The 11,899-nt window shown below is 36.1% G+C and overlaps 1 protein-coding gene across 1 annotated transcript; it reads right to left on the bottom strand.

Annotated features, from left to right (window-relative positions):
- Positions 1-1,806: 1,806 nt before the first annotated feature.
- Positions 1,807-5,922, bottom strand: LOC107915229 (light-inducible protein CPRF2). The gene is made up of 6 exons (XM_016844397.2): positions 5,462-5,922; positions 5,289-5,364; positions 3,877-4,078; positions 3,323-3,398; positions 3,109-3,234; positions 1,807-2,427 (listed from the first exon to the last, which is right to left on the bottom strand). The coding sequence occupies exons 1-6, from the start codon at positions 5,834-5,836 to the stop codon at positions 2,020-2,022; spliced, it is 1,263 nt and encodes a 420-aa protein (XP_016699886.2). The 5' UTR covers positions 5,837-5,922; the 3' UTR covers positions 1,807-2,019.
- Between the last annotated feature and the right edge of the window lie 5,977 nt (positions 5,923-11,899).

The following is an 11,899-nucleotide window of genomic DNA, read 5'->3' as shown; positions in this document are numbered from 1 at the left end:
AACTAAATCGACATGAATGTTAGCTTTCAATCATGTTAAGATAGATTTTAAATATCACTTATGCTACGGCTGGTAGCAGTTTTTTTTTACATGTTTTAGTCACGAGTTAGGTATAAATTAATTACTATTGGTAATTTTTAGCAACACACATAACTTGTTTGTGATAAAGAGAAAAAGGTTTTATTTTTATTTTGAAGAGATCTTTTTTTTTTATTAAGAGTTCTTACTCATCATTCTAATTTCACATTTAAATTTTTATTCTTTATTTTATATCTAACTTTTTTAACACTTGTATTGAATAAGCCTTTTCCTTGTGTTATTATACTAGTAGCAAACTTCTTTATTTTTTAAAGAATTAATATACCATTTGGTATCTATATTCAGCTTCAATGTTCAATTTGATACTCAAACTAAACAATATCGTGTGACCCAATAAATATTTAACATATGTGTTCTGGTAAAAAATATAGATACTTAATTTGGACAAAAGCAAACTCAGGTACTAAATAAAACATTGAAGTCAAACTTAGGTACTTGTATAGGACAAAAAAAAACTCAATTACCAAATTAAACATTGAAGTCAAACTCGAGTACCAAATTAAAATAAAAAAAAACTTAAATGCCAAATTGAATATTAAAATTAGATATAAGTACGATATAGTATATTAACGTTGTTATTTATTTTTTTCATAATAGTTCAGATTCATTCTTTTAACCCTTTTTTCTTTCTTTATTTGTTTCTTGTCTTCCTTGCTTAATAATTAGAAATGGGTTTTCAGAGTTAATCATTAAATCCTATAACTTTACATGTTTTTACCTTTCATTTTCTTAAAATATGATTTTAGAAAAAAAAATTAAGTTGAAAAACTAATAAAATGCTCCAATTGACGTTTCTGTGACTTTACCATCTACAATTGTTTTTATTTCCTTCAATATTTCTTCATTTTTATTTTGCACCAACAGTTTTTCAATCACCAAATTGATACATTTTATTCGAAATATGCGCTGCCTGGCAGCAACTGTGGGGCTGCAGCAATGCTTCATGACCGAGCAGCAGTCTTGTTTCAAACTATTGGCATTGCTGCACTGCAATGCATTCAATCCCACGAGGTTGTTTAAACTGGTAAAATCAATTGGATTTTAGAGAGAAATTTTAAAACGGTTAATTCAAGAATCAGTCCGAATCGATTGAATCAAATAAAAGGTTAATTGAACTAAATTTTTAAATAATTTATTTAATTTTTAAAATTAATTAAATGCTGACATGTCATTCATATATATGTCATGTCAACAAAATTAATAAATATTAATTTTTTCATCCATTTTAAGGTGTTTAGACAAAAAAATACAAATTTAAATACTAAAAAAGCCAAAAAATAAATAAATAAATAGAGGGCTAAAATAAATTTTTATTTATAAAATTTGAAGGTAAAAAAAAATCATTATGCCTATATTAAATAATTTCACAAGCAAAATTGGGGTATGACAAGTTTACATACAATAAAAAAAATTAAAAATATAAAGATATTAAAAAATAGAATAGGTGGCAAATTTATAATTTTATTTATAGAATTAAAAGTAGTACATAGCTAATACTCACCCATAGAAAAATGGTGAAAATGTGAAATATGCCTTCCCCGCTTAAGAAAAAAAACCAAAGATATTAAGGTAAGAAGATACAATCTTACATTCACGTTTTCCGGGATTCAAATTTTGTCATCCCCTTTCCCTTTTTCAATACAATAATGATAAAAAGATTGCACTCGTGGATGATTTTTTAACTACTTAATAATTGAAACACTGGAGTGGAGTATGAACTTAATATGATTTTCATACATAATAATTTACCAAAATAAAGTTCACTGTCTGGACTGATAACTAAGTCGATGTTATGATGATGACAAGATGTTAATACAAAAATTTAGTCACTGGTTTTTTAACTAACACTACACCACCACCACCAGCTATGCTTCTTGAACCCCATCTCAGAAAACAGGACGGGAAGGACACCACCAACCTTCAATTTTGCTTCTTGTTCTTAGCAGCTGCATGTTGTTGAGGCTCCCACCCAGACATATGCTGACTGACACCAGGGCCGACCTGATCTTGAACGCGCTCCGACCTGGGTGTGTGCTGCAATGCAGATGTTTCATTGACATGTTTCACTCCCTCGGTTCGTGAATTCACGATAGGAGGAACCATGGTGTTCCCCATGAAACCGTTTTCCATTCTCTGATGATGCAAGGGAACTGGTTGGTGAAAAAACTGATTAGTGTTTGGCTGCAATGGAACAGGAGCAGTTGAAGATGTTTCCAATGGGCTGCTAACAAAAGGCATGCCAACACTTGCTACATTGTGCCTAGATAGAAGACCAGAGTTAAAGTTAATCCCCGTCACCCGCTTAACTGTTTCTTCAGCCATTTTTACCTGAAAATTTCAAGTATAACAATCAACATGATAGGCACGGAATTAAATTTGCATCAATCGGCATCAATAGTGATTCATAGAAAAAAAGTAAAATAGCTACAACCAATCGCAGCAGTTTCAGGCATCAAAGATGCAAGACTGTGCTTCACAGTTTGCAACGGTCCAAACACTGACATTAACATCTGATGTCCAACAAGGTAACTCCAGTGTATTAACACGACAGATCATGTCAGTATCCGTTATGTAAATTTCAGAGAGACATACAAATCATAAATAATTTCAAGTATATTAACAGTCGAACACACCATAGAACTGAGTGTGTCAGTACTGGACAAGTCCAGCAGATCCCTGAAATGGAGCACATACAGATCACCAAAACCAAATTAACCTCCCTTCACCGAGAGAATTTCAGCTACTAAATTCTGAAATCTCATTTTCTATTTAATCCTTTAATCCTAGATTAAGGAAAATGAATTACCCATGGCTTTTCAGAATTTGACCGACTAATCTTCACAAACTTCATGATGTCACAATAACATATTCTCCTGTCATTTATATGGAAGTAAATTTTGAACTTTCAGCAGGAACCATAAGCCAAACTAACTGAAGAATAACTGGACCAAAGTAAGAAAAGGCAACTTAGGCAATGGTGATGATGACGAACTGATGCTGATGGTTTACCTTTGCTCTTAATGTTTCAATATCAGCCTTCAGAATTCGATTGTCCACAGCAGCTTCATCATACTTGTGATTCGTGTCAGTGAGACTCTTGAGTAATGTAGAATGTTCAACTCTTAGTTGGCCAACCTAGAAAAAATCACTTACAGGATTAAAAATAACAATAAAACAAACTGCACCAGACCATTAAGGGGTTGGAGGAATGATGTAGTAAAACCTGCGTTTCAAGTTCATTCATATGTGCTTGCTTTCTTCTCCTTGAGCGTCTAGCTGATTCTCGATTTGACCGCATTCTGAGCCATCAACAATATACCAATTAATTCAGGGCAATTTTGTGATTTCATCACCAAATCAAAGATTGAATTTAGTGAGAATTTACTAATTCACATGTCTAGTAGTGAGATAAGTAATTACTGCTTAGAATGTTTGTGCTTTAAACCAATAATATTGATTTAAGAAAACACAAAAAGAAAAATCCCTGAGCCAAGAGCTGAGATTAATTCTTGAAAAAGACAACAGGACTATGTTCGACTAAGAGGTATAGAATTGAAAGTTCAAGATCTATTTGCAAAATAAATATTTGATCTTTTTAAAGATAAGAAATTAGTTCTTATAGCTGTTACTTAAAAGAGATGCTAGTCTTTTTAATTAGGATAAAAAGAAGAGAAAAGGAAATCAAACATGTTAAGCGAAAGAGAATAAATAACAGAAAGCATTTCAAACTCCTCAAAACAATCAATAATACAAGTCAAAAATAGAAAACATGATTACCTCCTTGCACGTTTTGCATCAGCCGGATCCATGTTATCAGTAGTTTCAGTATCTCTAAGTTCATCATCATCTGAATCTTCTCCTGATGACACACTTGTTGTTTGCCTCATTTGTACCTTTGATTTTGTCTGTGTAGTAGACATAGCCAAGACTTCACTAGGTGTAGCATCTAGTTCACCCTGTCCTTGAGCCTTTGAGGAACCTACAATGGTAGAATTTGTATCAGCTAGATATTATTATATGTAAAGCAGACATTGAAAAAGGAGAACGAAATTAATGCAAGAAGAGCTCCAAAGATCTTTACAATATTTTCTACAGATTAGATATTAGGAAATGTGAAGAAAAGAAGTAGGAAGGAAAATGGAGAAGTGGAGAAAAATGAAAAATAAACAGGATAATATTTCATTTCTTGTTTGAATGCCTATGTAAAGTTTATAAGAAACTAATAAAAATTATCAAATCTAGTAAAGAAAATTAATTCCATTTTTATGTATCCCTCCATCTTTCTTCTCATTTTCTTTCCCTTCACTCTTTCAGAACAAACATGAATTAAAGATTGAGTTACGTTGCACCTTGTGAAGACAGAAAACATTAGTAACTTGCAGTTATTATTTATTAGGAATAATCATGCATGATATGTGCAGGATGGCTCCAATAAAAACTAAATGAAAAACAATGCTTTCCTATAGTTCACCAAGAAGCAAAAAAAATCATTGATGTAGTTAACTTAAAGGATCCAAACTACAGAAACATTCATGTCATTCATTCTGCTACTATCTCACCCTCAACAAATCACAAACTAGATGAACTACATTTGATTCAAAACCATATAGACTTGTCATAGTATAGAAGGGCCTGACTGCCATCAGAAAAACTAAACCTGTTGAAGCAGTGCAGCCTCCTATTACAATGAAACATGCTTATGGGATAGAAACTGCTTATCTCCCAGTATAAGACTAGTGATCTTCCCAACTGCACTCCAACTCCAATTGAATTTGAGTAAGGCAAATGCCTTTATCAGTTTGCCGAAATACAAGTATTCAGAGCAAATTTTTACAGAAATCCTAGCTCTCCTTGGATAAGAAACACATATTACAAATAAAAATTGACTCCCTTAAAATCTAACTACTGCTCAGGAATAGAATTACCCCTTTGAACTAACATGAAATCGGCTCCTTAAAATTTGAAACGTACGGAAATAACTTAAATTAATTTACAGGGTTGCGTAAGTCGTATGCTTATATCACAGAAGTTGCATTCAAATATCAGAGTCAATAAGAAACGTGAACGGTCCTTCATCCTTACTCTAAACAAGTTCGATCTATTGCATTTGAGAAAAAAGGAAAGTCTAAAAAACTCGAATTCATTAAAAAGAACAAGTCAAATCAGAGGCATGCAAAGAAAAAGCTTACCTTGAACTTGGGATCTCGATTGAAGCGCTTGATCTTCAGCTTGCGCAGAGAAAACTTCTGCCTTCACAGATGATGCCTGAATAATATTTATTTTTCAGAAAAAATATCAAATATGACTTATAATATTTAATAATAAATCCAATTGGAAATAGAGATTGGAGAGAGAAGAATACACGAGAGAGAGCAACAGCTGCGCAGGCTTGATGGAGCTTGTCCTTGAGGATCGCGCGGTACTCATCCGAGTCAATCGAGAACGTCGGTGCCAGATCGGACGGCGGACTGTTATGATTCTGATTACCAGGTCTTTTGATCTCCACCACGTCACCTTCACCATCGGCTTCTTCAGATTTCGAAACGGACGGCCGAGGTTCCGCCAAGGATGGACCGATCACACTCTCGCCCGAACGCGACACTGGGATCGCCCCGCCCGAACCAGAAAACTCTTCAATAAAATTGTCAAAAGCCCACTCCGATTGGCTTCGGCTCATCCCCGGCGGAGCCGCCCAAAAGGAGTCCGAGAAATCGTCAACTGAGAACTCAGTATGCATCGTTTTCAGTGAAATCTTTTTTCCCTTCTTTTTCTCCACGATGCAATTAGCCTTCCTCTCTCTTTATTCCAGCTTGTTTTTATCATTTAAAATTATATGCGGAAACAAACAGAATATATCCACTAACATTCCACTGGTCAAATTTTGATTTTAGTCCTTTTACTATAATCAAACTAAAAATTCAGTTCATATATTATAATTCGATATTACTTTTTAATCTCTGTATTTTAGTAACACAATTAATTAATCCAAGTATTTATATATTTTAATTAATAAATTAGCGTAATAAGTTGAAAAATGTGTCTTCATTAAAAATAGAAGTCAATTAAACTAATTGATTAATAAAATCATAAAAGTATAAAGAAAATAAAACCCTTGAAGACTCGGATTTGAGTAGTTGTGATGTATGAGTCTCCTTTTTACTTTGTGGGTATGCCTTATATGAGTTGTGTTCGATTCGTTTTGAATTAGTCCTCATCCTCTTTGTATTGTATTGGTTGAAATCTATATTATTGTCCATGCAACATATATTTGTACCAATCTTGTGATGTTTTTGAACTAGTGAAACTTTAAAAAGAATATTCAGGGATAAAATCCTAAATTTGAGCACAATAAAAAGTACCAAAACCATAATTTGATCAGTTATTACAATTAATACACGTGTTAGTTAATAAATGGGTGGGGAGAGCGGCTATTTGAAGAAATTGGAACACTTGATGATGTGCGTGGGCTAAGACAGTAAAAAAGAGAAGATGGGAGCAAAAGGTGTAGCGTATGTATTAGGGAAAAGTTGAAAATAGGGCCCAATCGGTGGGGAGTTTTAACTTTCAACTTGGGTTTAGGCAAAAAGTAAATAAAAATTGTAGTTGTCATTGACGATAAAGAAAGAAAGCAAGACGATAGAACCAGTCATTTTACTGTACGGCTTCACACGTAATATCCGGCTATTTTATTAAAATAGTCCAAAAAATTATTATATTTATAAATATATTCCAGATTTAAAAACAATCACCAAAATAACCTGAAATGAACAGTAAAATGAGGTTGTGGCCTGTCAATGGCCGGAATCACCTCGCATTTTGTACCCATGATTGCCTGATAATTGTGTCAGACTTAAAAAAATAATTTTTTGGGTTTTGGTCTGTCAATGGCCGAAACCCGTGTATTTTTTTTAAATTGTATAATACTGATATACAAAAAAGAAAAAAATAAAAATTTTGGGTGCTGGCCTGTCAATGGTTGGCAACCCTGTACAGGAAAAAAATTTCAAATTTTGGTCTGTTAATGGCTGGCACCAGAGTAAGAAAAAAAAGAAAAAAAAAATTGGTGTTGGCCTATCAATAGCCGGCACCCCTGTACAGGAAAAAAAATTCGAGTTTTTTCGTATACTGATGCCTTCTATTGACAAGAAAAAAGTAAAAAAAAAAACAAAATTTCCCCCAAAAAAGGTGGTGCCGGCCATTAGCAGGCCACCACCAAAAAAAATTGTTTTTTTACTTTTTTCGTATACTGATACCTGCTATTGACACGAAAAAAGTAATAAAAAAATTTCCCCCAAAAAAGGTGGTGCCGGCCATTGGCAGGCCACCACCAAATTTTTTTTTCTTTTTTCGTATACTGATACCTGCTATTGACACGAAAAAAGTAAAAAAAAATTACCAAAAAAGGTGGTGCCGGCCATTGGCAGGCCACCACCAAAAAAATTTACTTTTTTCGTACTCTGGTTCCGGCCATTGACAGATCTAAACTCGAATTTTTTTACTGTACAGGGTACCGGCCATTGACAGGCCAGCACCCAAAAAAAATTTTTTTTCCTTTTTTTTGTACTCTGGTGCCGGCCATTGACAGACCAAAACTCGAATTTTTTTTCTGTACATGGGTGTCGGCTATTGACAGGCCAGCACTTAAAAAAAAATTCTTTTTTTCGTACTCTGGTGCTGACCATTGACAGACCAAAACTCGAATTTTTTTTCCTGTACAGGTGTGCCGGCCATTGACAGGCCAGCACCCAAAATTTTTTTTTCTTTTTTGTATATCAGTATTATACAATTTTTTTTAAAAAAATACACGGGTTCCGGCAATTAACAGGCCAAAACCCAAAAAATTATTTTTTTAAGTCTGACACAATTATCAGGCAATCATGGGTGCAAAATACGAGGTGATTCCGGCCATTGACAGGCCACAACCTCATTTCACTGTTCATTTCAGGTTATTTTGATGATTATTTTTAAATTTGGGTTATTTTTGTAAATATAATATTTTTTTGACTATTTTAGTAAAATAGCCGAAATAAAGATTTGGGCAAAAGGTGTAGCCTAAAAAGAGATGATGTGTGTGGGCTAAGATAGTAAAAAAGATAAGATGGGAGCAAAAGGTGTAGCGTACGTATTAGGGAAAAGTTGAAAATAGGGCCCAGTTGGTGGGGAGTTTCAACTTTCAACTTGGGTTTGGGCAAAAAGTAAATAAAGATTGTAGCTGTCATTGACGATAAAGAAATAAAGCAAGACAATAGACCTAGTCATTTTACTGTACGGCTTCACACATAATATCCTATTTCCCTATGTCTTAAGCAATGTATATTTTATCGTACCTTCGCTTTCAAACAAACATTTTTCCGTGCCTTCTTACCGCCATGCCGACACGTCCGGCCTTTGGGTTGCTCGTTGTCAACATATCTCCCTTTATTTCTCTTTTTCGCTTTTTTCCTACCCATTTCCATAAAATAACCCAAGCTCACTCCTTCCCTATGGCCTTTGGCGCCGGAAGGGAGGGAGAGAAACTCGACCACCTCGTGGCTTTCCACAACTTCTCTATGGAGTTGATACCTTTTCTTCGATCGAGGATTCCTTCGGCCTATTTTTGCTACTGCTCTTGACAAGATTAGTGGCTGTTGGGTAAAGCGTCGTCGCAGACAACTACCAGCCTTCGCAAGCTCGAATATGGTGAAGCCGATCTGGTGAAACCAAATCCTTGTAGTCTGGTGACTGATGCCGGTAACCAAGGTTGTGGCATCCTTTTTATTAGTGGTCCTGATGGTCTCCACGGTCATGACGGCGCTTCTTCTACCCAATCTTGCTGCAGTCTCAGCTTTCCCTTAGTGGTATTGGAGGCATGGCAACTTCCTTGTCTCTCAAGCATCTCCAATGGTCTTCTCTTCTCCCGCTGTGGCTACTGGCGGCAGGTGGTGGGCAATTCGGCTAGGGTTTGGGCTTGGGTTAAACCCATGTATTGACTGCTTGATCTCTTGAGCTTATTTAGCCCATCTGCTTGTAATCTTAACTAGAGAAATGAAGTTTATATTTCTTTGTAAAAAAAATTATATTTGAACCCCTTATACGGGTAAAATACTAATAAAAGCCCATTTTTTAAAAAATTTACTAAAATGGGCCCGATAAATAATTAATTATCGGAATGGCTTAATTCCTCGAAAGCGTGTCCATGTCAGCGCGATGTTAGGGAACGTAGCAGGAAAACACTTCTTCAAGGAAGCGCTTTGTCCACGTGGACAAAAAGCGCGCCCTCAAGGACGTGTTTTCCTGCCATGTCAGCGCTCCCCTGGGGACGCGTTTTGCCTGCGTGTCAATAGTAGCAACGGCTATTTTTTTACCGTTGGTGACCCCCAATGGTCAATTTTTTTCACAACTAAATCCTTTCTCTCAATTTCTCTCTAATATTCTCTCAAATTCCTATTTAAAAAAGCTTTAATTTTTTAATTATTTTTAAAAAAAATTTAAATTTTATTTTTTAAAATTTTTTTTAAATCGTAAAAATTTGATCGTGTTAGCAATGGTCAGAGAATTAATTCGTCTTGATGATATCCGTCGAACAAATGAAAATGGTAAGTGTTAAATTTAATTTTTAAATATTATTTAAGATATTTTTTATTTATGTAATTTTACATAATTATTACTTTATTATTTGTTATAAAAGTCTGCAGATCAGATATTGCAATGCTATATCTGAAATATTCATGGTCCTCCATCACCGTTGGTAGAGAATTACTTGCAGGAAGTGGGTTTTTGGCACGTGACGACGGTAGGCCGGGGATGCAAGTTGGACTCAAAACTCATCAGTGCGTTGATTGAGAAGTGGAAACCTGAGACGCACACATTCCATCTTCCATGTGGAGAGTGTACTATCACCTTGGAAGATGTCAATTTGCAATTGGGATTGTCAGTGGACGGGTACGCAGTCACCGGGTCTGTTTAATCTGGTGATTGGGGAGCGGTATGCTACGAGTTTTTGGGCGCTATTCCGGAGAATATTAACGGAGGTCGGATCGAGATGGGCTGGTTACGAGAAACATTCCCGGAACCAGATGATGATTCTACCGAACTAGAAAGAATCTTATATGTTCGAGCATACATTCTTCAGATAATTAGATGTTATCTCATGCCGGACTTGTCACGGAACCTTGAACATCTAAGATGGCTGCTGAAATTCGTTGATTTTAGAGCAGCTTGTAAATTTAGTTGGGGGTCTGCCGTTTTAGCCACATTGTACTGGGAGATGTGCAGGGAGACGCGACCGAATAAAGAGAAAATCGAAGGTTGCCTTTCACTACTGTAGTCATGGGCACGGTTTCGCTTTCTATTTTTACGTCGTCGAGTGGACCACCCATATACACTCCCACTCATAACGAGGTAAATTTTATATTAGATTTTACAATTATTACGTAGATTTAAAATATAATAGTATGCTAAAAATTTATTTAATTAGGTGGAACCATTCGGCAAGTTATGCTCGATTACCTACCTCTCTTGAAGATATACGGCTTCTATTAGACCAACAGTCGGAAGCACAAGTAAGTATTAAATAAAATAGATATTTCCTTCACGAGCTAGTCGATTGGTATTTAGTATTTAGTAGCTAGTCGATTGGTATTTAGTATTTAGTATTATGTATTATGTATATAACTAATATTTCCATCATGTTCATATAGTTTCAATGGACACCATACGAGGATCCGGTAATTCGGGTAGTAATTCCGGATGAGTACTTCCAAAATCCAAACGCTTGGCATGTGAAAGTCGCATTGGTCAACAATGCGACTGTGGAGATGCACTAGTCGGACAAAGTATTATGGCAATTTGAATTCCGACAACCGATCCCTGTGGCACCTGAGGTGTTAGATGATCATCACAAAATCGACCTACGACAATTGCATACGGATTGGCCGAGATTCTGGTCATACTACATCCAAATGTGGGAAGATCGGTATGATTATATACCTACTCGGGAACCGATCATCGTTCCAGAGTTAGCGTGCGTGTCGGAATACATGCCATGGTTTAGGATCCATGGCAAGTAGTATTTACTGTCGGCAGAGGAGAGGCAGTGAAAATTACGTGTCCAAAGGGAACGACGTGGCCCTTTAAATCCAAGAAGCAGGGACGACGACACAGTTTATCAACAAGGCCCAGACAATCACCCGGCCCATCATCAGCACCCATACAATCACCAGGCCCAGCAACAGCACCAATACAGTCACCCAACCCAGCAGTTCAATCGACAATACCCATGGCACAGCCTTTTCTGATGATGCCAGGTGCGTATCCTAACTCTTTTATGTATCCTAACCCTTATATGTTTCCTTTTTCCAGTCCTATTGCAGGTTAGAGTCCATGGCCCGGTTCATCTCCATTTTCGATTACGCCGAGTGGACCGCAGATGTATAGGCCAGTGCTGCACGAGGGATAGCAAGAGAGGCCGTCGGGGAGCTCTTCTTTTTACCAATCCACATCACCGTATGAGTTTCAAACAGCTTCGTCGTTGGTGATGAAAACACCTCCACAATTACTATTCTATCAGTGTGGCTCATCGTCCCAACACCGACAACCAGATCCTCTACCGGAAGAACCAGAATCCCTGCCGGAGTAACCACAACCCCTGTCGGAAGTTGGACAAAGGAGGAATCCAGCGTGTAACCGTCGACGGTCGTCATGTGGCACTGAATCCGGCGGGCAGGGAGATTGATTTTTATTTTAATATATTTGTAAAAACATTTTGAATATTTTGATATTATTTGATGTAATAAAATAAAATTTATTTTTACATTTTTAA

Source organism: Gossypium hirsutum, chromosome D08 (genome assembly GCF_007990345.1).
Source record: "Gossypium hirsutum isolate 1008001.06 chromosome D08, Gossypium_hirsutum_v2.1, whole genome shotgun sequence".
NCBI lineage: Eukaryota > Viridiplantae > Streptophyta > Magnoliopsida > Malvales > Malvaceae > Gossypium > Gossypium hirsutum.
This window is presented reverse-complemented; position numbering and strand designations above follow the sequence as displayed.

Coding starts and splice junctions, on each gene's coding strand:
- LOC107915229 (XM_016844397.2), bottom strand. CDS start 5,836: ATGCATACTGAGTTCTCAGTTGACGATTTCTCGGACTCCTTTTGGGCG. Junction 3,235..3,322: donor TGAATGAACTTGAAACGCAG/GTTTTACTACAT, acceptor GATTTTTTCTAG/GTTGGCCAACTAAGAGTTGA. Junction 2,428..3,108: donor TTGAAACATTAAGAGCAAAG/GTAAACCATCAG, acceptor TGAAATTTTCAG/GTAAAAATGGCTGAAGAAAC.